Consider the following 26,573-nt stretch of genomic DNA (forward strand, 5'->3'; position numbering starts at 1 on the left):
GCTATAGCCTAATGTTTATATGTAAAATTCTTTTGTTTTTCATATATTATTTTCAGACATGAGCAGACCTACTCACATAACGTTCCGCATTTTATGAACACATACAAGCGCGCACTTTGGCAGAATTCAATTCAAATAGTCATCAACAGCCATTAGTTCGGTAAAATTGAGCATCAGAATTGACAAATTTGTTTTTAAGGGAGTAAAAAAAGAAGTGTGGAAATGTCAGTGAATGAACACAAACAAACAAAGAATAGTCACAGTATCAGCAGTGAAGGAGAGTGCTGGATTTTCGGTTTGCGCCGTAACTCACTTGAAGAAGTTCAGGCAAATAGAAACACCCATACTACGCAGCAATCATCCTTAATTGCAGAAATGTGGCAAAACATCTCTGGAGAGAACCTCATATTATTAAATTCGAAAGTGCTTTCCATATTTGGATCAACATAGGCTACATTTGGGAACGCACATTTTCTGCAATGTCGCGCGTCAAGTCATGCTCCCGTGTGCGTCTTTCAGACTGCAACTTACAATCGCAACTTCATTGTGCTGTTACTCCTTTCGAGCCGAATTTTCACAAAATTGGTCAGCTCCCGACAGCATCAGGTGTTTTATTTATGGGGGAGTAGAATTATTAATTTATTTCAATGAATGTAATCGATTAATTATCATAATATTTAGGCTATAATATTATAAATCAGGTTGGTTTGTATTGGTGACGTAATATGTAAATGATATGCGTGCGGCCCGCGAGACTTGCACTTGGACCATAGTGCGGCCCGTTGGAAAAAAAGGTTGAGAACCACTGGTATATACAATAATATTTTTAAAAATTTCAAATTTTCTAGTTAATCTTTGCTATAATTGATCACTATCCCTATCCCTTTTCCAGATGATTACACAAGTTATCTTACTCTTAAAAAAGCCAGAAGCAATTAAATATCCAATATCAGCCAATAAACTGAAAAAAAGGCGCTTATATACATTATTGTGCATTCCTATTTCCAGCTTCAGAAGGATGTTCTTCCCAAAATGTGGCCATATCAGCTTACAGCTTTGAGGGAATGAGTCAAAGAAAGTATTAGAAAATCTCCTGTACTTCCTCTGAGGCATGTAGCCACCTGATACCCTGTGAACTCAGCTTTGCTTTCTGGCAATTTGTGCTTCATTAACTCCTGGAAATTGAGTAAAAGTAAACTGATTACATTTGTACAAGCCATTTAGAGATGTTTGATGATCTCAAACCTTGTATCAAAAATATGCTGCTTGTGTCTTGCTAACTTCTTTTTATCCATTTTAGACACAGAGCAGGATGAAACTTATCACTGACAACTACGAGGATGACCATTACCACCCTCACGCTCCACCTCCCCACATGCAACCTCAACCAATTCATCCTCAACCCCAACCCCAGCCTCCGTACCCACATCCCCAACACCCCCACCAGCCTCCTTACCCACACGCGCCCCATCCCCAACACCCACAGCCTCCACCCCACCACCCTCAACACCCGCAGCAGTCACCACAGCCTCAGTACCCCCACCCACAACACCCACAACACCCCCAGCATCCGCAACCACCCGGCCCACACCAGCACCCACCTAGACCCCAGCCACCCCATCCTCAACACCCTCATCCCGGGGTCCCTCCACAGCAGCACCCCCACGGCCCTCTGCCTCAGCAGGGCCCCCACTCTCAGCCCATGCCACACCCGCAGCAGCACCCCCATCATCCCCCGCACCCCGGCCCGCAGGGCCCACACCCTCGCCACCCTCCACCACACCATCGGGGTCCTGGCCGTGGACCGCCGCATCCCGGACACCGACCCGCTCCAGACCAGGTTCGTATGGTATCTTCACTATACTACGAATTTTGTGTCTGCACCTTCTAATTTAATTAATTCATCTAAATTAGTGTATATTTGTTTTTCCTACTTCCTGCTGTTCATCATATGACTGTTTCCTTAACCTTTGCAATATTTCTTATCTAATCTGCATCACATGGAATCCAATGCTTGCTTGTTACTAATTTTAGGATGCTGATTCCATAAATAGTGCTTGTTTTGTTTTGTAAGTTAAATTATATATTTTTAATGCTTCTTTCTGTCATTGAAAAATGAAAAAGCTGATATATAATTAAAATAAAAATCCAAAAAGCAAAATTCAGAAAGCATCAGCATTTCAGCAGAAAAGTCATCAGATTTGTGTGTGTGTATGTGTGTTAATTACAAACTGTTAACCAAACCCTAATCCTAATCAATACCAGTGTGTGTTGAAAAAACAGATTCATGTGTTGTTTTGGCTGCTGGTATGCGGTTTACTTCCTGCCAGGCTTAATCACAAAATTTTTAATCAGCAAAACCATGTTTTACCAACTTGGACAGCCTTTATCCACCAAATAAATCAGCACTAACCAGCATAGACCAATGGACCTGGCCAACTACATGATGATATACTAACATACATATACTATGATATGATACATTGCATTAAAATATCAGAGATTTTGATATCAGCAATGGTCACTGGCATTGTTTTTGCATGCAAATATTATTTGAGATCTACAACAGAAGGCAATATTAATACATTTTATTTAAATAATTTATCTATAAAATAAAATTGATAAATAACATTGCAAGGATCTAAAAAATTGATGCAGTAACTATTGTATATAGTTGTATATCTATTCTATATCTATTATACATGGTATTTTAGTATTATTTATATACTATTATAGTATTTGTTAATATTTTGAATTTGCTTTATTTTTTTAATATAATTTTTACATATAATTATTTATTTTTTCTATATTATTTAATATTTTCAGTTTTCATTTGAAATATAGTGTAAATTTGAGTAATTTTGTTATGGGATTTTGTCTTTTTTCAATTTTTTCATTTTTTACAAAATACATTCATTTACATTTCAGTAATTTCAGTAGTTCAACATACTGTAACAAAATATATTTCAGTTAGTTGCCACTTAACATTTCTAATTTTCTTTTAGTTGTTTTTTTAGGGTAAGTTTTTCATCTGTTGTTAATTTATTTTATTTCTTTTTTTTTTTTTTTTTTTATAGTTTTAGTGTTAGCTTTGGTTAAAGATAACAACATTGATTGAAATCAAATCACAATATATGGCTGGGGTTTTCAGCAGGCGATTGACCTCTGTATAATCTACCTGTCTCTCACTGTAATGCAATCTCTAAATTTCCTTATCTAAACACCTGCTCTTTCACCTTTAACTCATCAAATTCTCCTCATTTCATGCTGACCTCTGGATATCTGGATATATTTTGGGCTCAAAGGATGATGAAGAAGGAATTTGGGCATAACTATTTCCAAACCAAAGCTATGATGTTGTTTTGTGGGGTGAGATCTTGATGTCTGATGTCAGTTGTCTGGTTTAAAATGAGATTTTGTGGATAAAAGCGCTTTGCCAAACAATTTATTTTGTTTTGTTTGCAGACAATTCAGTCACTAAAGGAGGAGCACAGCCATGCCATACAGATGAAATTCTACATTGTTCACTTGGCCAGTCTTTACCTACAATCAGATTCATTCTTTTGGATGGGGCCCCATTTTCCATGCATTAAGGAAAGAGGCGGAGCATTAGTTTGAGTGGGAGGGCCAAAGCTGGAGATGGCCACCTGAGCAGGTAAATACTATTAACAAAAGTACTAACACTTTATTAACTTTAATTTTTTATTTACAGTTTTCATATCATACAGTACCATTGTAGTATATTTCCAGCATCTTCCGTAACATTACCATTTATACCAAAAGGCGAGTTAATAAGTTAAACAACTGATATTTTTCCATCAAAAAAGTCATCAGCATATCATAACATAATATATATATATATATATATATATATATATATATATATATATTATATATATATATATATATATATATATATATATATATATATATATATATATATAATATATATAAACAAGCGGAGTGATACAAAATTGTGAAAGCGTGTTCCTTTAGTGATACCAGTACGATATCTCACGGTTCTCAACAAATCAGATGTGAGTACAAGAACAAACTGTTGTATATATATATATATATATATATATATATAATATATATATATATATAATATATATATATATATATATATATATATATATATATATATATGAACCTTTTTCAAGCAAACCTACATTTTTTCAAAATATGTGATCATGGGTTGCCACGTCTCATACAATTTTTGGACAGATCCCTTCATTAAATAATTAATTTTCTCTAATTTCCAATATAACACTAGGTCACACATCCACACTGAAGCTTTAGGTGGGATTGCTGATTTCCACTCGAGTAATATTATTCTCCTCACTAATAAAGTGGCAAAAGCGATAACATTTTTTACCTTGTTTGTCAATTATACTTTGTGTTATGGTACACCAAAAATGGCAACTTCAACACTAGGTTCTATTTCTAAATATTAATGTCAAAAAGTCACTCACCTTTTGACAAGCCCAAAACACAATATTGTGGTTTTTAATGTATTTTTGTGCAGCCTTGTTGAGCATTAGAGACTCATAGACATGGCGTAATATTAATGCTAAATGTAGCATTCTGTTAAGGATAATTATTCCATCTTGTTGTTGTTGTTGTTGTTTTCAGATGATTAAAAAAAATAAATGGAGAGGAAGTCTTGACTGAACAGAAACACAATTACTTCCTGGTGCAGTCCTCTTCCTAAAGACATTTGCCTTGAAGACTCTCCATGCTCAGTCAACACTAGATGAGACACTGCAGCTGCTCCTAGTTGCCTGGTTTCCATTTGTGACCAGTGCATGCATCCAGCTGGCCCCGCCCCTTCTCATCACTGCCCCGCTCACTCTCATCTAGCTCCACCTCTTCAATGAAGCAACAAGTCAGCCTGCATCCATTCAAGCCTTGATTCTGTCATTTCTCTGCTTTTTATATGTAATCCAATGTAAAATAATACCATCCTAATTATTTCATTTTGAACCATTTTTTATGATCACGTCTGCATTAGCAATTTTAAACTGTTGCCTGCCTTCAATTCTTTAGGTTTTATTATATGTGCTACTGTATACATTCATGTACTTAGGTTTGAGTATGCACTATGATATGCATGGGCCACATTTAAGTCTCCATTTTTGGTTTTTAGTGTATATTGGACCTTAGAGAGTTAGTATACCTCAGAGGTAGTCTACTCTATGCAGAGTTCATTTCGTCTCACAGATTATAACGTACATAACATACACCATGCTAACCAGAATTTGCCCATTCTTTTTGCTTGTGCTCCACTCCAAACACCAAGCCTGGTCTGCATGTAAGCTCTCATGCACCTATGCACCTCCACCCCTTACAACAGGGAACATTTCTAATGGTGCTTCAACTGGTGCTCAGGCCCAAAAGAGATGGAGACAGCCATGGCTAAACTATTTCGGACATCAGCTGATCTATAATACTCCATGAATCCATGGCGGCAAGTTTTTCGGAAGATAATTGAGATGTTTTCCCAAGCTACTGTTGCAGGTCGTAGCATTGATGAATTTGTCAAGACGTCTGTTGACAAGGCCAGTCCAACCTGCGTGTCCCGTAAAGGGAATGTCCTTCTCCTTTAATGAACCACCCCACCAGGTACTGGCGGAGCTACCGCCAAATTCTCGTAACGTCTCAACATGGTGGCGAGTGCCTATTTATAAATAGATAATAGATATATAGATAGAGAAATACTAGCTAAATAAAGTGTGTCTACTGTGGTCAGACTATTGTGTCAGAAATCAAAGGAAACTTTTTTTTTGGTGTGTTTGAGTCGTGTGTGTTATCATTGTCTGTTTGGCCCTCACAGTGCTCCAACAAGATCTTGGCACTAGGGTCTATGCAAAAAAAGAAAGCAAAAGGTCTTTTGCAGGATATGTGCGGAATCAAGAAACTAGATCTTCAGCTAGAAAAAGTGTTGTATAGAATATGTTGCATCTCACAAAAAAAACCCAAAAAAAACAAAAAAAACAAACGGCAATGAGATCTGAACAAAAAAATTATTTTGGTGACCTGAGTTGGATTTCATCACTGTCACTGTAAACACACCTTAAAGGAATAGTTCACCCAAAAATGAAAATTCTGTCATTATTTACTTACCCTCATGACGTTCCAAACCTTAAGATTTTCTTTCATTTTCAGAACACAAATTGAGATATTTTTGATTAAAAAAAATTGTGCGCAGAGAAAACAAAAATAATCACTTTATTCAACATTTTCTTCTCTTCCATGTCAGTCTTCAACGTGCATTCATGAGAATACCACAACACAAGCATGTGCTGCTGCTGACATAGAATAGTATGTATGACTTACATTGTATGGTCAAAAAATATAATGGAAGTCAATGGAAATGGCAATGGCTGTTCGATTACCAACAGTCTTCAAAATATCTTCTTTTGTGCTCAGCAGAAGCAAGTAACTCATACAAGTTTGGGATGACATGAGAGGGAGTAAATGACAATCTATTCTATTTTAGGGTGGACTATGCCTTAAAGAAGCATAAACATAGTTTCAAGTGGAAGAACACATTGAGATGGCTGGGATATGTTAACAGTTGTTTTGCATTGTCTTGTGTCATTTCACTGCTGTTGTCTGTAGTTGTGGAGTTCACATTAGGACTTTGGCAAAGCCCAAAATATAGCCAAGATTTGACTGTTAAATGACCTGTCTGTGCTTCCATGTTACATTTCAACTTCTCGTTATTCAGACGCCATCACATTATTTCAAGAATCGCATATGTTTCTGTTCTGTGTTCACATAATGTCAGAATTACCGCCTTTAAAATATTCTGTTCTGATAAGTTTGTATCTTTGGGCTCAGAAATTATTATATACAAATCTTGAGGGTCAAAGAAAGTGCATTGTGTACCTAATCTATAATAAAATGGCATGAAACTAGTTTAAAGTAGGCTAACTGTATGTAGTTCTGCATATTTCTGTGACTTTGAGCTCTTACAGTTAAGTGAGTGGAATTCACAATATACAACTGTCGTAATGTCATAAAGCAATCTCACCAAACTTACAAACTCCCAGATGTTTGAGGGGAGCATTAAAGAAACAGAAGCTGTTTGCCTTATTAGAAGTCAGAGGAATGATTTTGAAACTCAAGGTGAAAGGTAATACACATACAGTGGCTTTAATGTTAAGATTTTAGTCATAATGAACATGTCACAATGAGTTAGTCAGAAACTTCACGGTAATTCTGTCATGACGTGAGCGCATCATTGTCGCTGTGCTCTAGAATATTCCTACGTTTCTTTAACTATTGTGACTGATCAACACTGATCCAGAATATGTCCACCATGTGAATACTGGATGTTTCTGACTCAGTTTCAAACACTAGAAGAGTGTTTGATCTGCTGTTCTAATATTTATGTCTGTCTACATGTCTGTCTGTCAGTTGTGCAAGTCTATTATTGTACTATACGGACAAAAAAGACATCAGACATATAGCAGTCCTCCACCTTCAGGACCTTGAATACTTGAAGTAGGGGGAGATCTCCTGCCTTGGGAAGAGATATATTATATACAGAAGAACAAAGAAAAAAAAGAGAAATGTTGACATATGTGGTGATGATGCATGATTATGTACATTATGTGCCAACTCTGGGCTGTGGTGAAGTCTAACATAAGACTAATGGATCTCTACGCAGAAATTATTAATAATGAATGAAAGAAAGAAGATTCAGCCCTGTAGGGTTTATAAAACTATGACGTATGTCAAAGGGCCTCTGGTTTGAGCAAAGGCCCAAAATAAAGAGAACAAAAGTGAAGATTTCTCTCTATATTTATATTTGTTGTGTGCCAGTTGCATTGTTTCTTTTATTTCATGATGTCAAAAAAATGCAAACCTCTGGATGATAAAAACCACTGTGACAAATGCCAGAAAAGAAATAGTATAATCCTTCTTAAAAACAAAAAACATTGTTTTTACTTTTTTAAGATATTTATTTATGTTATGTTTTTTTATGGTTCATGCTTTTTTGAATATGTCAGTTTGGGACTGTAAGATTTGTACATGAAATTAGTTTACTGTTCTTTTTCTGTACAGCAGTGCAAACAAGTCCAATGTGAGTGTCAGCATGCTGAATGATGCTGTGTGAACGTGTGGTTCAGTTTCCCATGATGCATCAGTCGTCACGGATGAGACGCATTGGCATCATGATGGTGTAATGTGTTTGAGAATGGTGTGTCCTCACCCACATCTTCCCACCCACTGCCAGTGGATTGCCCATGCAACTAAATAAAAGCGTTCGCATGTTTTCGGGGTGTAGATCTGAGATGCTAAAAGAGTGTGGGATATGCTTGCATGATTGTGTCTGTGTATGCAAATAGGATTGTTACAGGGTGTGAATGCTGCGCGTGTTGGAGAAAGTTGGCGGTGCGAGAGCCTAGCAGGAGCGACTGGGGTGTTCGGTGTGAAATATGTGTCATGTTCGATGTTTTTAAAGTCCTTAACCTCCCTGATATTTGTTATTGTATGTGTTGTATCCCCCCCACCCCCCCAACTATTCTTGAGTGTCAGTCGGCTTGTTTATATCCATTAAATTAAAGTGACTTTCTTTTTGAGATATGCGCTGTTTCATTAAAAACAAATAAAAGTCTTTATTAGTCGAGGTCCAAAGAGTGTTTGTCTTCATAAAATTACACTGTACATTGCTGTTACATACAAAACTGTTCAAAAGTTTGGTTCTTTAAGATTTAAACATATAATAATAATAATAATAATAATAATAATAATAATAATAATAATAATAATAATATTTAGCCAGGTCACATTAAATTGATCAAAAGGGACATTTAAGAGGACAAAATGTAAATTACAAATAAATTCTGATTTGTTTTTAATTATTTTTTTTACTATCTATGCTATCACGCTTTTCACAGAAATATAAGTTCTATTTTTTATTATTATTATTTAATTTTAAATATTAATTATAACCATTTTTAACTTTAATAATAATAAATATTTCTTGAGCCGCAAATAAGCATATAATGATTTCTGAAGGATTATGTGACACTAAAGACTGGAGTACTGATGATGAAAATTCAACTTTCATTTTTTAAATTGTAAAAATATTCCACACTATTAGTTTTTTTTATCTTTAATCAAATAAATGCAGCCTTGATGAGCAGAAGAGATGTTAAAAAAATCTTATCAAAACCAAACTTTTAAACATTATGTACACTCATAAATACATTTTAACATACTGTATATACTACCTGAAGGCTACTAAAAATGCACAGGCCACAATAAAAAATGACATCAGATGGATATTGTTACCAGTGCCCACATTAATAATCAAAAAACAACTGATTCCCAATATACAGTAGTCAACTTGTAAGTGAAATAAGAATATACCAAGTTGTCACATGCTAGTCAAACTAAAAACCATTTGGGGTAAGAAAAGTTCATGCTCATTATACTTTGTGAACATATTGCTGTTGCTGCCATTATATAGCAGCTTCCTTTGGCTGTGTGTGTGAACATACCATCATATGGTGTAAGAAATGGCCCAGCTCAAAAGTAGTTGACTTTGTAGAAAGCAGCACTGCAGATAGGTTTGCATTTATCTCCCCTTCAAGATGGAGTCTATCACTCGATCGCTTTTATCAGAGAGCCAGTATCCAGCCATGGCTGCCACTGCCCCCATAAAGATAGAGGTGAACACCAAGTCCCCTTTAGCCGCCAATGTGGCCAATGCACACAGCACAACACCGAAGAACATCTGCTGCAGAACCTCAATTTCATCCTCCTGAATGTCGTCAAAAAGACCCTTTTCTCAGACGCTGAGGAGAGAGACAGGAAGACATCAGTGAATTCAGAAACATCCACAAGTGCATTTTACATTACATTATGTGATTTAAACGCAGTGTTAAATGCATAAAGTCATTATTTTTGTTTTCTTTGCGCACAAAAAGTATTCTCGTAGCTTCATAAAATTACAGTTGAACCACTGACGTCACATGGACTATTTTAACGATGTGCTACTACCTTTCTAGTCTTTGAACGTGTCAGTTGTGTTGCTGTCTATGCAGGGTCAGAAAGCTCTCAGACTTCATCAAAAATATCTTAATTTGTGTTCTGAAGATGACGAATGTCTTACGAGTTTGGAACAATATGAAGGTGAGTAATTAATGACAGAATATAATTTTTTTTTTTAGGAGAGCTGTCCCTTGATCCTTAACTTCTTGAACTAAAATAGTGTGTTAAAAAGCGTTATTTCATATCTGTGAGAATAAAACTCACCTGTTGTCTGGCTCCTCTCACAGCTGTCGCCTCTGCGTGTGTAACCCACTGCACACTGACAGTGAAAAGAGCCCTCTGTATTTTCACAGAACATACTGACCCCAGGACAGGCCAACACCTCCTCAGCGCACTCATCTATATCTGCAGGAGGAACAAAATACAGCTGCGATTTCTGGGCCAGAGACAAATTAAAAATGAGATAAACAGACAGCTACAATTATAGAACAAATAGACAGTTTTTTGCTAAATACTAAATAATTAAAATAACAATATATGTATTGAAAAATGATCATTGGTTCGAGTTTTTGTTGTTGTTCTTCTTAACATTCTTGGTGGAAATGCTTCTTGTAGCCACAAGATGGTACCATTGCAGAAGAACTAACATTTGTCATTACAGACAAGATTAAGCTTCTGTTCTTGTATGTTTTCAAGCTTGATAAAGCAACAGCAAATTCACAAATGAAACTATAATATATTTTAAATTAATCAGTCCAGGCATTAATAGTATGGCAATCAAGATTAAGGAACTTTATCCTTATCCTTTATCTATACTACTACCCATATTTTATACTACAGGGGTTGAAGACGATACATGACTAGTTATATAGACTATAACTCGCCTATGCATCTCATGCCTGATGATCTGTAACCAGCAGCACATTTCCTACAGCGGGCAGGTCCTCCACCCATACAACCAACACAGGCCTTATCACATCCTGAAAAAGGACAAATAATAAAACAACTTGGTTACACTTTATTTAAAGGTGTCCTTACTACAGTGCAATTATATATTTACTGAGAAATATGAATTAACTAGATGTACTATATGCTTAGGTTTAGGATTAGGGTTTGAGTTATTTGCATGTAATTATGCATAATTAGTTGTTATTATAATAGCATGTGCATGTAACATGTGTAGCAAAGACACCGTAAACTAAAGTGTATTAACTTTTATACTGTATTAAACCACAAATCATATTAAGTGCGATTGTAAAATGTGTTACTCTGCTGTTCCATGTGTTGAGGATAAACCACACTGACCTTTGCATTCATAAGAGCCATGGGTGTTGAAGCAGTATGTGTTGTCGGGACACCGTTCCTGATCAGTACCACATTCATCGATATCTGTCAGCGTAGGAGTGTAGAAGTGAACTTCAGAGTGAAATAGACCATGAGGTGAATCTAGCGTACAGTCTGTTCATCTCACTCACCCACACACAGGTTGTCATGCAGGATGTAACCGGTGTGGCACTGAAGGCACTGGTCTTTCTCTGGGCCCCCGCATGTTTTACAGTGCTCTGAGCAGTTCTGACCCGAAATTAGATGAAAAAGGGCCACGCAGAGCACAGCAGACAGGAAGAACATCCGTGAGGGTGACATCAGGGTGACGTGCTTCAAACCCCCACTTTCCACAAAGTTTACTGTTAGAATGACATGTGATGATGATGCTTTTAAAATAAGGAATTTGTTTGAAGAAAAAAAAAGTTGATTTCATTTACAATAAATTTCATTGACAAAGACATATTTATATTAAAGTATATTATGTTATATACAGTATAAAAAAATCATAGTGTTTAAAGTGTAAGAACTTTGTTAAATTAAGCCACTGCTTTTATGAATCATCATTTTAGACAACAGATTAATTGTTAGTGCTGCTTAGCTGTGATAATTACTCTCTAAATGATTGCATTCACGTTGTTATTACTGTAGCCTATATTGTAAATTTTTTCTTGTTTATTGTCATGTATTAGTTTAAATCTATTAATTGTATTAGTATTTATGTCAAAATACTATAAGAAATGTCAGTTTTCTTTTCACGTTTCTAAAGCCAGGTAGCTAAATATGACATTTGAAGTTGCAGTGTGAGTATAAGGTTGAATTTTTTATTTTAATTTTTTAGTTACGATATTAGTTTTGAGGGCGAAAGGGGCGACCTAAATTATATTTTACCATGCATGCTAAACCGTAATGCATTAAAACAAAATCAACAAGCAGAATGCAAAAGTTTAGAAAAGACCAGAATGGAAATTATGTTTTAAATACTCACGAACGGGATAGTGATGGTCAGTAAAACCAGGATTGTCTAGTTTTCGCTTTTAGGGTTCAGGACGCAATCATACACCCAACAGATCCGCCTGTGCGCACTTGACGGAAAAATGAAAAATGGTACTATGGCGAAGGTTTGATTCATGAATATTGCATATGATATTCCAGCCTCGACTGGTAAACGTACAATTTGACTCATGAACATTAATAAGGTCCTGGTGACGTAGTATGGAAATCTTTCAGTGGTGATGGGCTTGTGAATATTAAGAGAAAGTCTTCGCCATAGTAGTCTCGCATAGTTGCTAAAATAACTTCGTTGTGTTCTGCCAGGGGCGCGAGTAGATGTCCTATTGAACCGCATTTACCAAATCTTGAACTATAGGCTACCATAAGTAGATTATTATATGTTTTAACTCCACTTTATATGTATGTAATTACAATGTTTCCAGGCTTCCAGCGCGGAGAAATGTAACACATGCCACCTGCTTCAGCTCATTCTGGAACTTGTGTAATGACACGGAGAATGCCTCTGCTTTTTAAAATAGTACACAACGAGTTAAAGCGGAAGAATTCTTATTTAGGTTCATTATACCTGATTCATGGCAGCTCTCGGGCCACAGGCATGGACGCACAAAACCAGCGCAGCAGCAGCTTGAGGACACCGCGCTTCTCAAATAACTGAATATTTTTAGTCTGCAGTGGGTCTGGTGTATGATACTTTTATGCTGCCCCCTCCCAGCTTCTTTTTATAGCCTCTAATTGTCTGTCCACTTCAAGTCTGATAGTTTGCTGGACTTGGTCTCCCGCTTCGACTGGTTGGCCAGTCTGAACAGCTGAAGCTTGCACCAAATCCTTTTAAAACCAGCAAACAGACAAGCCTGGTTGAGAATGTATGTATGTATCCCTGATACGGATACATAATCACGAAGACGTCTATTTGATGTCTGCATTTACATCTGCAATACATATTCCATATAGGCCAGACCATGACAAACTACTAGTGTCAAAACTGTATATTTGAGTACAACCAGAGCATTTCAAGTGTATCGTATATTACAAAAGTTCAATTAAAATATATATTACAGCCATATATAAAATATGTGAATAGCAATATTTACATATGAAATTTGTTTATAGTTAGCCAAAAGCCATTATTTAAATAACCATTAAATAAAAGCAGAGATGAAAACAGTAAGTTAGATGAAATTTCCTTCCAAATACCTAAACATAGGGGTATATATGTAGAGTATGAATATGAAGTATTTTTTAGTGTTTTTATCAAATTCTTTACATCCTATAGCGTCTGTACTGTGGAATTTTCTCATTTGGACTACATGCAGACTTCCTTCTTAAGCTATTCCCAGAGATAACAGCCAGTTACTGTAAATATGTCTACATTATGCCATATTCACATAGTATTCAAAGGTACTTTATGATGGCACATGTCTAAACTTCCTTAGTATTTCCAAGCATGCTCATAAAAACAGTGCATCCCCATGTTTCTTGGACCTTCTGCTACTTTTATAATTCATGTTATCTGTCATTAGTCCATACTGACAGAATATGACTGACAATCCAAACAATGTTCTGGTGTGACAAGGAAGTAAATGATATATCAGTGCTGTTCATTTTTGAGAAATTTTTTTTCCTCTGTTTCTTCCGTGTCTAGGCTGAGTGAATCAAATTGAGTGAGCATGGATTCAGTCCTCACCCTTGACTTAAAAATGTTCTCCACTCCTTGGGCCAGCTTTCTCTGTGCCTTTTTCATCCACCACATCTTCTTCAACTTCCCGCTCATGTTATTTGGGCTCTCCAGACACAGTTCCATAAGTAATCCCTGAGACTGTGAGGGCAGTTTATATAGCGGCAGGCCCCTCAATAGCTTTGGCATGTCATGCTCCTCATTGATGGGAAGTTCATGAACGTCTAACTGCACAAGGACGAACCGCTGAGCAGCGCAGCGCTTCTGACGGTCAGCAAAAATGCAGCCCAATACCGAAGCCAGCATATCTGCGGAGTATGTGACAGGATTGCTTTGTCTTTCCACTGCAATTTTCCAATACAACTCGGCTCTCTGCAGTGTTGTCGGAGAAAGCACCAGAAGGGCCTTCCCTCCGTGCTTTTGGATGTGATCGAGCTTAGAGTGGAGCCACGCGGCCGGGCCGCAAGTACCAAGCTCCGTTTGGTTCCACAGGTCGAGAAATACTGTGAACCCCAGCTCAGAAAACAACTGGCCCAGCTCACACACCAGCTGTGGGTCCGTGGCTGAGGAATGGAGCAACAACACCTGTCCCCTCATATCTAGAGAGAGAAATGAGGGCATGAGATTAATATAAGGTAAGTTAAATTAATTGGAGAACTTTTCCTGTGCTAAAAGGCTTCTTGATAATGAGACACACAAATGACTGTAAATAAACACCTTGTGTACCTTGAGAATGACATCTTCTGTCCCATTCGCTAAGCGACCCTGTGAGAGGTGCATACAAGAATGTAAAATCTCATCAAAGGAGAACACTTTTTTTAATACTTATAGGGGGAATAGTTCACCCCCCCCATTCACTCACACTCAAGCCATCTGAGATGTAGATGAGTTTGTTTCTTTATCAGAACAGATTTGGAGAAATGTGCACTACATCACTTGTTCACCAATGGATGCTCTACAGTGAATGGGTGCCGTCAGAATGACAGTCCAAACAGCTGATAAAAACATCACAATAATCCACAAGTGACCCACATGACTCCAGTCCATAAATTAACGTCTTGTGAAGCGAAAAGCTGTATGCTTGTAAGAAACTAAGCCATCATTTAAGTATTTTTTTTTTTGTTTTCAATTCAGTTTTTTTTTCTACTTCAAACCAGTGGTTCCAGCTAAAATACTATCCATAATATTGCTTTATTTAATCTCATCTGAATCAGGAGAGAAATATGCACAGATCAAATACTGTTTACAAGTTAAAAAATGATCTAAACAAATATGTAAGTGGATTTTAATGTGAGATGCCATCAGGGGATTTATCACTGGAGGAAGTGTTATTATGGATTATGGACTCATATTTTGGCCAGAAGCAACAGTTATATCTTATTGATGGATTTGTTTTTTACAAACATGCAGCTTTTCACTTCACAAAACTTGATGGACTGGAGACCTGTGGGTTACTTGTGGTTTATTTTGATGTTTTTATCAGCTGTTTGGACTCTCGTTCTGATGGCACCCATTCACTGCAGAGGGTCCATCGGTGAGCAAGTGATTTAATTTCTTCAAATCTTTTCCAATGAAGAAACAAACTCATCTATATCTTGGATGGCCTGAGAGTGACTAAATTTGTATTCCTTAGAAATTTCACTAAAAAGAGTATAAGACAAAAATGGTCAGATGGGTGATAGAACACAAAATGAAGAAGAAGGAGTTGATAAAGACAAAGAGCATGCTGAGATGGAATAAATGCTTTCTACACAGATCACCACAAAAATATGTGCCATTCACAGACACACATGAATAGAGCTATTGAGAGCAAAAAGAGTGTCTGGTCAACATCTCTCTTTCACAATCTTAACCCCCCCAAAAAAAGAAAAGAAAAGAAAAAAGAAAAAGAAATGACTGATCAGTTGTACTCTGACAGTGGTTATCAGTCTCTAGCATAAAATATTTAGAATTTACTTTGAGATTTTTGATGGATTTTTCAATGGAAACGAAAGAAAGAATTTATGTATATATTTAATATAATTGTAAAATATAATTCTTTATATAATTAAATGAAATACATGCAGTATAACAGTAATAATAATAATAATAATAATAATAACAACAGTGATTTTAGTTGGGAAGGTACAGTAAGTCATCCCCTACATTCTGTTGTAGTTTCTTTGTTGCTGAGAGGAAAAACATCTTTCTATATAAACAAAGAGATGCTGTAGATAGTAAAGACTTACATCTGAGTTTGTTCATCAGAAGAAATACTCCAAAAGCAGTCAGACAAACAAAGATCAGCGGCAGAAGAAGAAGGCGGCTCCAATACTGCCGCTCCACTAAAACAATATAAAATGAAAAATAAACCAACTGATGACAACTGCTATATCCATATTCAGTATAGTGTATGTTAGTTTTAGTACATCGAACAGACAAATATCAATGTGATCGAATGACAATGAATGGCGGCTTTAAACAGGATATAAATGAAATGTTTCTTCTCATCACACTTACAGGGATGTTGACAGTACTGCACAATCTTTCCATCTACCTCAAGCTGCAGACAAAGACACAGACAAAGATGAATGTTTACTTCCTGTATGTTCATTGTCTGTTTGCACTAAATGACTAATGAATGCTGAAAGAAAGAACTCAAAAAGGCAGATGGTATCATACCATCGCGCAGAGCTGCTGGTTATTCCGAGACCTGATATTCACAAACTTCCCGGATGCCTGTAGAGAACAAATATCATTAAAGCAAACTGCTTTATAGTCAACTGGAAAAACAATTATTAGCTTTGACCTCAGTTGGAGCAAATGCCATATTTAATTTCACATGAATTAAAATGAAAGCAAACATTAAGGGTCCATTTAACATAATACAGTAGGTTGTTTTGCACCTGGGAGTCAATCATTCAGTTTCAAAAGTCCGGAAGTCACTAGTGAAAGGGAGATCAATAGTGACAATGCTTTAATTTTTGCATTCTTTCTTTTTGTCTCACATTTCTGTATTTTTCAAATTCAGAATTCTAAGAGAAAAGTCAGAAATGCGAGATGTTAACTTGAGATTGTGTGACAAAAAAATATTTATGTATGTATATATGTATTATTCATTTATTTATTTTTCTTTCCCATGACGGAAACAGGAAAGGTAAATAAATACATACATACATACATACAACTTAGTTTAATTTTTTTATTATTATTATTATTATTATTATTATTATTATTATTATTATTATTATTCTAAAAGCATTTATTTTCAGGTTTCAATTTAAAAACCCTAGATTTCAGTGTGGTGTTAGAGCTTTTATATCCCACTGTTCTTCCTTACAGTCTCATTTCATTTATGACAGAAAATACATATAACCAAAATGTATACAGTATTTACCCATAGTATTGTGCTGTTTTCACTCCAATCATTACAGCATTTCTGTCTGAATCCTTCAACCTCTGTGCATTTTCCATCTGCCTCGAGCTGACACGGCCACAGTTCGGCTCTTATCCTGCAGGGCACTGTTATATTCCAGCTTAGCACCGGCTTACCATCATTTGTCTTGATGTGGGCTAAAGACACTGACATGTTGCTCAGGACATTGGTTTTAAATTCTGCCAGTGGAAAAAAAAAATGTGGGAAGACAAAATAAATCAAGATGGTGTTGAACATCCTCCACATCCAAGGCACTAATGCTAACTTTTATTTTTAAGAAAAGTGTACATCTTAGATCAGTGATTCTCAACCAAGGAGCCAGGGTCCCCTAAGCGGCACTAGATTATTTAAAAATTATTTAAAATCTGACAAAACAAGTATAAAAATAATTTTCATGTAAATAAATGAAATCTTATAATGAATATACATCATACACTAGTTATTTTATAGGTAGAAATAAAATAAATAAAATATTATTTTCATAATTATATTTTCCAAATTTCAAAAATATTTAAATCTATTTTAAATGTTAAAAGATTATATATATATATATAATCTTCTATTTTATATATATATATATATATATATATATATATATATATATATATATATATATGCTTTTACCTGTATTTTTTTCAAAAGGACAGATTTCCGCACGAACTGAATCATTTTTCCATGCCTAAAGCATATGCAAACACAACAAGTTAAAATAATATCGAAAGAAATTTTGAAAGAAAAGAGGCATTGTTTTGAGCGTGTACATGTTTGAAAAGCACGGTACCTGGAAACACATGCAGTCTGTGATTGACGCCAGTGGAATGTTATTACTTGGCAAGGGCTAAGAGAAGAAAAGGTATGGTAAGTTACCAAAAAATGATAGCTGATGAAAAGCACAAACTGGTTTGTACAGTCTACTGTTTGTCTGTAATAAGCCCTCAGGCTGTGTTGTATGGACAGAAATAATGTGCAAGTTCACTGACCCAGCATCTCCCTTCTCTTCCACGTTTCATACACAGGGACAAGCGTTCAGAAGCTCCTTCATCCTCATTGACTAACAGCACCTTACTCCCCTGTATTTCAGTGGAGACCCTAGGACCTAAAAATGAAAATGAAACATGGAGTAAATGAAATTTGTTCATACACTATAGTCTTTTATCCTACAAACAAAGATTTTTTTTTTTTTAAGTTTTATTCTCTTATTTTTCTTTAGAAAACCATATAGTTAAAACTGAAACCAAATCTCTGATCCAAAGTACCTATAATTTAAACTATAATTAAATGTGTGTTTAAACGAGGAGGGCTTTTTTAACATAGATTAAAATTTAAGAAATTTAAAACTGAATCAATCTGAACATACCTTTGCACTGCTCTATGTCCTTGAGGTGTGATAAGGAACACACTGCAAAGACAAAAACATTTTTTCTATAAAAACAGTGCACATTACATGCATTTTGAACAAAACATGCTAGTAAATGAAAACATCACTGATGTCACTGTCGTTACTTGTCATACACTTTATGCTGCAATATAATGCATTTGCATATATCTTCCCCTTTTAATCTTTTGGTAAAATATAACATTTAGATTCAACAAGACTAAAGTTGTGTGAATGAAAATGGCATAATGACAACAGATAGATCTACTTTTAAATAGAATGAGTGAATGTAAGAAACATACACTTTTAAATACTAATAAGTAAGCTACACTTGTATAGGCTACTGTTGTACATGTGTATCTAGGGTAAGTAAAAACAATAGCTACCTGTTTTCAATGTAGGGAATTCAACTTCAGGTGACTTAGTGAATGATCCAACAGTGATCTTCATTGTTCTGCCAAAGTCAACATCATTATACTCCACCAGAGTCAGCTGTGCCACACAAAGATAAACACTGAGATAACAATCAAGACACTAATTTCATTCACACTTACAAGGGTTTTTCTTCACCATAACTTCAATCAGGGTTTTCTGGAAACTTTGCATTTTTTTTCACGGTTTACTTTTAAATTGCCAGACCTTCTAGTAATATTGAAATTAAAAATAAAATATTAATTTTAAAAGTAAATAGTACACTGTCATTATTTATATAAATACATTTTTATTTTTGGGTGAACTATTCCGTTAACTAGCATTTTTGAGAAAAAGAAAATCTTCTCCAGGTCAAAATAGCGAGAAGACAACATGAGGGTTAAATGGACATGGTGGTGACACTCACATTGAGAAGTTTACAGCTTGCGGTAGAAGTCACTGTGAAGTCTAATCTCTTGCACCACTCATACTGCACTTCTGCTGGTTGGTAGCATATTGTAATAGTAGCTACATGAAGAGAAGACATAGATGCAAGCTTTAATAATGCACTGCATGAGTGGTGAATCCACTGCTGTCTTTCAGAATAAGCAAATACAGTTTGAGAAAATCAGTTTGCTTAAGTACATTAGCACTAATAAACAAATGAAGAGCTAAGAAATATTATGAGTTTTTAAGTTCACTTGGTCTACCTTGATCTAGCTGGTCTTCACAGAGAGAGTATTCTTCCTGTTAAAAAGTATAAGATGTTAAAGGTTTTAATTAAAGATGGAGTTTGTAAAAATATATTTTGTTACGAATGTTCAAAACACTTACCCTTGTGTCATTTGGCATGGAAACACATCCTGAATCCCAGTCCCCTAAAATTAGAAAAGTTAGTGTAAACATAAACCATTAGGCCAACAACTGTAATGTGCTGTTACTGTAAGGACTCACCACTGCTCTCCTCTTCATATTCTGATCTCTCAATATCTCTGTCCTCCTCCTCTTTGAGATCTGGAATAATACTCAGCTGGATGTTGATCCACAAACAGGGTTTGCAGTCCTTCTTGTGGCAGCACAGTTTTGGCTGCACGGCTAGAGAACACACATACACAGGACCACAGACCACATCAAGTGGTGTGATAGGATCTGTATATCTCACCCTGCAGTTTAGAGCCTAAAAACACAAACATACTCCAGGTTACAAACAGGCGATCTTGGAAACATTTTTGTATTAGCATTTGAATGTACTTTTTTTTTTTTGGTTTTGGTTTGATATGCATAATGGACGCAAAATTTTAATAAATTCTCAAAACTCACTTTACCAAAAACCTAACTTTTCGAATTATACTCCAAGATGATGCACAAATTCAGTTTTTATTAAATACTGTTTTAGATTAAAAAAAAAACTTTTAATGAAACAAATGTATATCCATACATAGAGGTACCAAACAAAACAATTATTATTTGTATTTCAAAAATATTTGGAAGTATTATCAGTCTTTAAAATGTATAAAAAGAAAAAAAAATAATTATGTATTCAGGAGAACTCAACTAAAAATTAATTTGAATTAATCCACAAAAAAAAATGGAATGGAAAACACTATGGAAAATTTTCAAAGTCATCTGGAGGAGGTGGAAAGTGGTGCAGCAGTGGAGACATGCAGAGGGTGTTTGGATTCCTAAGAGGGAGAACTCAAGTAACATTGAGCAGTTCAGGGTCATCTCACTCCTCAGCGTGGAGGGGAAGATATTTTTTCTCCTGCAGAATGAGTACAATGACACTGCTGTACAGAAAGGTGGTATCCTTAAAGTACCAGCCTGCATTGAGCACACAGAAATTGTCACCCATTTAATCCGGGGGTCTCGAAAAGTTGATGGTGATCTGGCGGTGCTGTGGCTTGACCTTGCCAATGCTTATAGGTCAATCCCGCACAAGCTGGTGGAAACCTCACTGATCCGAAATCCTGTTCCAGATAAGATCAGGGACCTCATTTTGAACTATTATAGCTGCTTTAATTTGAGAGTCACCTCTGGACCAATAACATCTGCATTTCATATGCTGGAAAAAGGAATAATCACAGGGTGCACTATCTCAGTGATCTTGTTCGCATCGAGGTGAGGACGAGTAGGAAGTGGAGGGCCCAGGAGGCAGCCACAGTGTGCTGGTGGGTACAGTGGCATCAGGACTCGCAGGGCTTGGCTGTACCAATTAACCTCAAAAGGACAAGACTCAGGGAAAGGACAGGCATCAGCTGGTCCAAGAAGAAATCTGAGCAGGGGTGGAGGAAAGACGTATCAGTAGGATGGTGGGATATTTCAACAAGGGGGGTGGACTCCATGGGAACAAGCGATGAACCAAAAGATCTTGTGGACTGAGTTGTTGTGGTAAGAGCCGTGCCGTATAGGATACAGTTCTTTATCCGTCTTTGGTGTATTATGTAGTCTGACCAACCTCTTCTCCTGGGTCCTAAAAGAAGCAATTTGGTTTGGGGTGTGTTGTGTAATCGCATTTTTTTTGGGTGTGGAGAGAAACCACCAGGGAGCAGGAACTCAGAGGAAGGACTTCTGGCAACAGCTCGAGACTGGCAGCTAAATGTAGACCTGGGAAGGCAGCTCAGACTCCCAGATACCATCACCACAACCTTGCTTAGGCCTGATGTGGTCCTATTTTCAGAATCATCAAGGCAGGTGGTTCTACTGGAAATGACTGTGCCCTGTTTGAGGTGTTGAGGTGTTTGAATGGAAAAGGGCCAAGTACAAGGAGTTGAAAGTAGAATGCCTTAATAGGGGATGGAATGACCCGCTGCCTTCCCACTGAGGTTGGTTGCTGAGGGTTTACCGGCCAATCATTTTCCAGGGGCCTCAAGTTCTTGGGAATTAGGGGACTGCACAAGAATAAAGCCATCAAAAACATCATGGATGCCGCTGAGAAGGCATCTAGATGGCTGTGGATCAAAAGTGTGGTGATCTGTGGACTATACAAGCTACCTAAGGCTACATCCACACAAAGCCAGAGCTTTCCCTATCCAATCTTTTTTTTCCCTTCATCTCAAGAAATATCTGCGTCCACATGAAACCACAAAACCGACACAAAACAATGTCGTATACATGCCAGACCAGCATGGGGTGCTGTAATTCTGCCACAGAGATACACTAAAAATGGAGAAGAAGACTTGGATTATGCGCATAAACCCTGCATGTGGTATACAGACAAACATGGAACGTGGAACTATTAATGTTAGTTAATAAAAAGACAATTGTTCAGTGTTTGTTCATCTTTTTGTGGCTGTTACGTGACGTGGCAGTATCTGACTAGGGGCGAGACGTGGGCTGATAACATCATAGTTTAAAAAAATATATCTGGATTCCCTGTCCACATGAAAACAGAAGGGTGGCATTTTCAAGTTTATCCACTCTGGAACCCGGTTTCAAAAAAAATATCCATTATCACTCTCCCAAAACGCCGGATTCATGTGGACGAAATGCCTATACGATACAAAATGTATGCGTATACAGCAAAACACATCTCCATGTGGATGGGGCCTAAGTCGGGGACTGATCACACCTGGCTGGGTCACCTGGGCGAGGGTGTATGATGTTGAAATACCCGAAACACCCGATGACCCCAGTTTACATCACTGATGATGTGTCTAGGGTGCACCTGGAAGGTGTGTGTCAAAATCAATTATGAAAATATATGTTTTATTCAGGCCAAACTGACACTGATCTTTCACATATTGTCTTTGAAAACATTTCATAACATTAAATGTACACTCGTGTTTATTTTGGTACTTGTTACTTGATAATTATATCACTTGAAATCAAACATTAAATTGATTTTTGTTTGTTTGTTTGTTTGTTTATAATGGCATAAACTAATAATAAAATAGCATAACTGAATTTAATTGAATTATTTTTGTTCTATGTGATGTTTTTGTACTAATATAATATAATATAATATAATATAATATAATATAATATAATATAATATAATATAATATAATATAATATAATATAATATAATATAATATAATAATGAGGTATATACTTTAGTAATACACTGAGCACTGGACACCTTTGTATACGATTTTTTCCAAACATATCACAACTATACAAATGAACAAGTAGCCTAATAAACAAGCATGTTTAATGAATGAACGTGCAACCTGAGGACAGATGACGTTGTTTTCTGGATTGTGTGTGACTCGTTCCAGTGAAGACACACTTCCGCTGGCCAGTAGGAGCAGTTGGATCCACCACGTCAACCTCATTGCGCAACAGTTTCACTCTGGTATCCAAAAGACAATTAATCCAAACTGGTCAAGAACAAAATCCTGTAGGTTATATCCTTCGCTATGTTGTCTCTATGCGGCTTTAGGAGAACCCAAGATGATCGGCTCGGATACACAGTCCAAATCCACCGTCCGGTTCTGGAGTTTCGCCGAGCAGGAAGCGCGAGGGATCGCAGTTACACGGCATACTGTCTCGTCTGTCTGTAAGAAGATAGAAACGATTAGTGTTTTATTTTTCCTCGATTCAAACTTTTAGCTCTTGTAATATCGGATTTGAGCTTCTGCTTCTAAACGTCGGTTGATCTGAGCGCGGTGATAAGTCACCTGGCTTCCAGTATGCCCAGGTGTGTCTGTGTGTATGACAGATTGCCATAACGTGGGTGTACCTCTATCATGTTTGCTGCTCTGACTGGAATTCCTGGATTTCTTATACATTTAAAGGGCAATGCGTATTGTTCTCGTTCTCATTTACTGTACTGTCTGTTAACTTTATTTCCAACTCCAGTTCAGAGAACATTCAAAATGTAACATTCCCTCAATGTTTTCTCTATAACGTTCATAAATGCGTTTTTTTTAAACATTTAAAAATAAATGTTTAGATGTTCTGAGAATATTCAGAAATAACTTTATAACTTCATGGGAATGTAACCTTCTTAGAGCATTTTAGTTAGGTGGTTGAGTACATTAAATCCATTTTAATCTAGTTTTAAATGTTTAAACTACATTTTAAAATATTTTAATTTCTTACCATCCTTATTTGTCATTGACCCTCATTTATTTTTAATTGAGACTACTCTTTAAATACTTTCAAGGCCTCTAATATAATTGTATTGTATTACTGGATTTCAGAATACATATTGTTGATGATATTGGTTGCTTATGGTAATAAGAATGACAATAAAAATGAGTTTTTATAAATAAATGCTCTCTGTCTCTCTCTGTCTCTGTCTCTCTCTTTCTCTCACACACACATGCACGCATACACATACACAACAAATTTACTTTAGCTTTAACAGAAATTGTTACTTACTGCCCAGTGGTATAAATGAGAAGGTGTTTTTTCGAAGCACTGCAAAGTATGGATTATAAAGCCTCATAAAACGCTGTTCCATTTGACACACATTAATTAGATGAAAGAGCGTGTGAGTGAACTTTGAGTGTATTACAGACTCACCCCTCCCAGCTGACAATCAAAACACACAAACTAGAACCAAATGGCTTTATGGAAGAAAACCGCAGTAAAAAGATGTTTGTGTGCTCATAATTAACAGAGCTGATTGAGAAATATGATCTTGGCTATTTGCCACTTTGTAAAACTGTAACCAGGAAATGGCCAGGTGCAAAGTTCCCTGTCTGGATCATTCTCTGTAGCGAGTGAATTTGTTAAGCGGCCCTCTTTCTTGTGTCATGGCAACTGGTTAATATAATTCACCTGGAATTAAAGAGTCTCTGTTAATAACTGACAGAAACCACCCAAAACAGGGTGTAGCATAGTGAGTTCATCCAGATGCTTTTTTATTTTTTTATTTTTAAAGATAAGCTTCTAGGTTTGCTATGGGATTGTAATCATTAAAAACACCCTCAAAACACCCATCCCTGAAGCTGAATGCATGTAGGGGAGACTGGGGCTAGTTGTTTCAAGGGCAAGAGCAGCTATCATGTTATGTACAGATGTAACATGATTTTCATGTGTTGTAGGCTACTGTATAAATTAAGTAAAAAATAGCTAAAAATCCAAATAGGCTGTTTAATTGCATGTTCCCGTGTGACAACATGTCCTTCTATTACTGTAAATGAATATTACTTGCAATGATAATAATAATAATAATAAATGTTAGTTAAATTTTTTTCTAAACCAACAACATGTTTATTAGATCCTGTACCCACTAAATTACTGAAAGAGTTGTTACCTGTAGCGGAAAAACCGCTTCTCAATATTATTAACTCGTCGTTATCTTTAGGTCACGTCCCCAAAACCATTCAAGCTGGCGGTTATTAAGCCTCTTATTAAGAAACCACAACTAGATCCTAGTGAACTGGCAAATTACAGACCCATTTCAAATCTTCCATTTATGTCTAAAATTTTAGAAAAAGTTGTGTCAATTGTGCTCCTACCTGCAAAAAAATGATCTCTATGAAGACATTTCAGTCGGGTTTCAGGCCCCATCATAGCACAGAAACTGCACTTGTTAAAATTACAAATGACTTGCTTCTTGCATCAGACCAAGGCTGCATCTCATTGCTAGTTTTACTTGATCTTAGTGCTGCGTTTGACACCATAGATCACGACATACTCATAGATAGATTACAAAACTATACAGGTATCCAAGGGCAGGCTTTAAGATGGTTTAGATCCTACCTGTCCGATCGCTACCACTTTGTTTATCTAAATGGGGAGTCATCTCATTTATCACCAGTAAAATATGGAGTGCCACAAGGATCTGTCCTAGGTCCTCTGCTATTTTCAATATACATGTTGCCCCTTGGTAATATCATTAGAAAATACGGGATTAGTTTCCACTGTTATGCTGATGATACTCAACTATATATCTCAACAAGACCAGGTGAAACTTCTAATTTATCTAAGCTAACAGAGTGTGTTAAAAATGGTAAAAGATTGGATGACCAATAATTTTTCTCCTATTAAATTCAGATAAGACAGAGATATTACTTATTGGACCAGAAAACATTACACAGAATCTCATAGATTACAATTTGCAACTAGACGGATGTACTGTTACTTCCTCTACTGTCAAAAATCTGGGTGTTATATTAGACAGTAACTTGTCTTTTGAAAATCATATTTCCCATGTTACAAAAACAGCATTCTTCCATTTTAGAAACATTGCCAAGCTACGAAACATGTTACCTGTTCCTGATGCAGAAAAGCTAGGTTCATGCATTCATGACCTCTAGACTGGACTATTGTAATGCACTGCTAGGTGGTTGTCCTGCATCCTCAATAAACAAGCTACAGGTAGTCCAAAATGCAGCGGCTAGAGTCCTTACCAGGTCAAGAAAATATGATCATATTACCCCAATACTACAGTCTCT

General features: G+C 36.3%; 3 protein-coding genes across 6 annotated transcripts in view; 1 reads left to right on the forward strand and 2 right to left on the reverse strand.

The window, feature by feature from the left end:
* The window catches only part of erc2 (ELKS/RAB6-interacting/CAST family member 2), a 53,539-nt gene extending 47,538 nt beyond the window's left edge, over window positions 1–6,001 (forward strand). For all 3 annotated transcript variants that reach the window (XM_042733790.1, XM_042733793.1, XM_042733792.1), the window contains 4 exons: window positions 1,301–1,840; window positions 3,306–3,369; window positions 3,466–3,655; window positions 4,636–6,001. In XM_042733790.1, the coding sequence (XP_042589724.1) occupies window positions 1,301–1,840; window positions 3,306–3,332 (567 nt within the window). In that variant the 3' untranslated portion in view covers window positions 3,333–3,369; window positions 3,466–3,655; window positions 4,636–6,001. The remainder of the gene's footprint in view (window positions 1–1,300; window positions 1,841–3,305; window positions 3,370–3,465; window positions 3,656–4,635) is intronic.
* A 3,122-nt stretch (window positions 6,002–9,123) lies between these two features.
* On the reverse strand, window positions 9,124–13,061 carry LOC109099368 (protein disulfide isomerase Creld1). The gene is made up of 6 exons (XM_019112885.2): window positions 12,914–13,061; window positions 11,487–11,696; window positions 11,317–11,400; window positions 10,896–10,991; window positions 10,276–10,416; window positions 9,124–9,815 (listed from the first exon to the last, which is right to left on the reverse strand). Exons 2-6 carry the CDS (start codon window positions 11,653–11,655, stop codon window positions 9,622–9,624), a joined length of 684 nt encoding a protein of 227 aa, XP_018968430.2. The 5' UTR covers window positions 11,656–11,696; window positions 12,914–13,061; the 3' UTR covers window positions 9,124–9,621.
* Window positions 13,062–13,319: 258 nt separating this feature from the next.
* il17rc (interleukin 17 receptor C) lies at window positions 13,320–23,982 on the reverse strand. Of its 2 annotated transcripts, none has more exons than XM_042733794.1 (16): window positions 23,394–23,982; window positions 20,179–20,401; window positions 20,059–20,102; window positions 19,935–19,971; window positions 19,652–19,752; window positions 19,200–19,305; window positions 18,796–18,837; window positions 18,419–18,534; window positions 18,220–18,276; window positions 18,063–18,117; window positions 17,400–17,617; window positions 16,685–16,741; window positions 16,523–16,565; window positions 16,252–16,347; window positions 14,741–14,788; window positions 13,320–14,622 (listed from the first exon to the last, which is right to left on the reverse strand). In XM_042733794.1, the coding sequence occupies exons 1-16, from the start codon at window positions 23,496–23,498 to the stop codon at window positions 13,937–13,939; spliced, it is 2,034 nt and encodes a 677-aa protein (XP_042589728.1). In that variant the 5' UTR covers window positions 23,499–23,982; the 3' UTR covers window positions 13,320–13,936. The 2 variants fall into 2 exon arrangements, with proteins under 2 accessions (XP_042589728.1, XP_042589729.1); XM_042733795.1 differs by having other exon boundaries at window positions 14,750–14,788; window positions 23,394–23,981.
* Between the last annotated feature and the right edge of the window lie 2,591 nt (window positions 23,983–26,573).

Source organism: Cyprinus carpio, chromosome B11 (genome assembly GCF_018340385.1).
Source record: "Cyprinus carpio isolate SPL01 chromosome B11, ASM1834038v1, whole genome shotgun sequence".
NCBI lineage: Eukaryota > Metazoa > Chordata > Actinopteri > Cypriniformes > Cyprinidae > Cyprinus > Cyprinus carpio.

Excerpts from the sequence above, each read along its gene's own strand:
- LOC109099368 (XM_019112885.2), bottom strand. The coding sequence starts at position 11,655 with ATGTCACCCTCACGGATGTTCTTCCTGTCTGCTGTGCTCTGCGTGGCC. Across the intron at positions 11,401-11,486 it reads GCATGACAACCTGTGTGTGG|ATATCGATGAATGTGGTACT; the intron begins GTGAGTGAGATG and ends CTACGCTGACAG. Across the intron at positions 10,992-11,316 it reads TGGCTCTTATGAATGCAAAG|GATGTGATAAGGCCTGTGTT; the intron begins GTCAGTGTGGTT and ends GTCCTTTTTCAG.
- il17rc (XM_042733794.1), bottom strand. The coding sequence starts at position 23,498 with ATGAGGTTGACGTGGTGGATCCAACTGCTCCTACTGGCCAGCGGAAGT. Across the intron at positions 18,838-19,199 it reads ATTCCCTACATTGAAAACAG|TGTGTTCCTTATCACACCTC; the intron begins GTAGCTATTGTT and ends TTGTCTTTGCAG. Across the intron at positions 17,618-18,062 it reads TCCTTTTGAAAAAAATACAG|AATTTAAAACCAATGTCCTG; the intron begins GTAAAAGCATAT and ends TTCCACTGGCAG.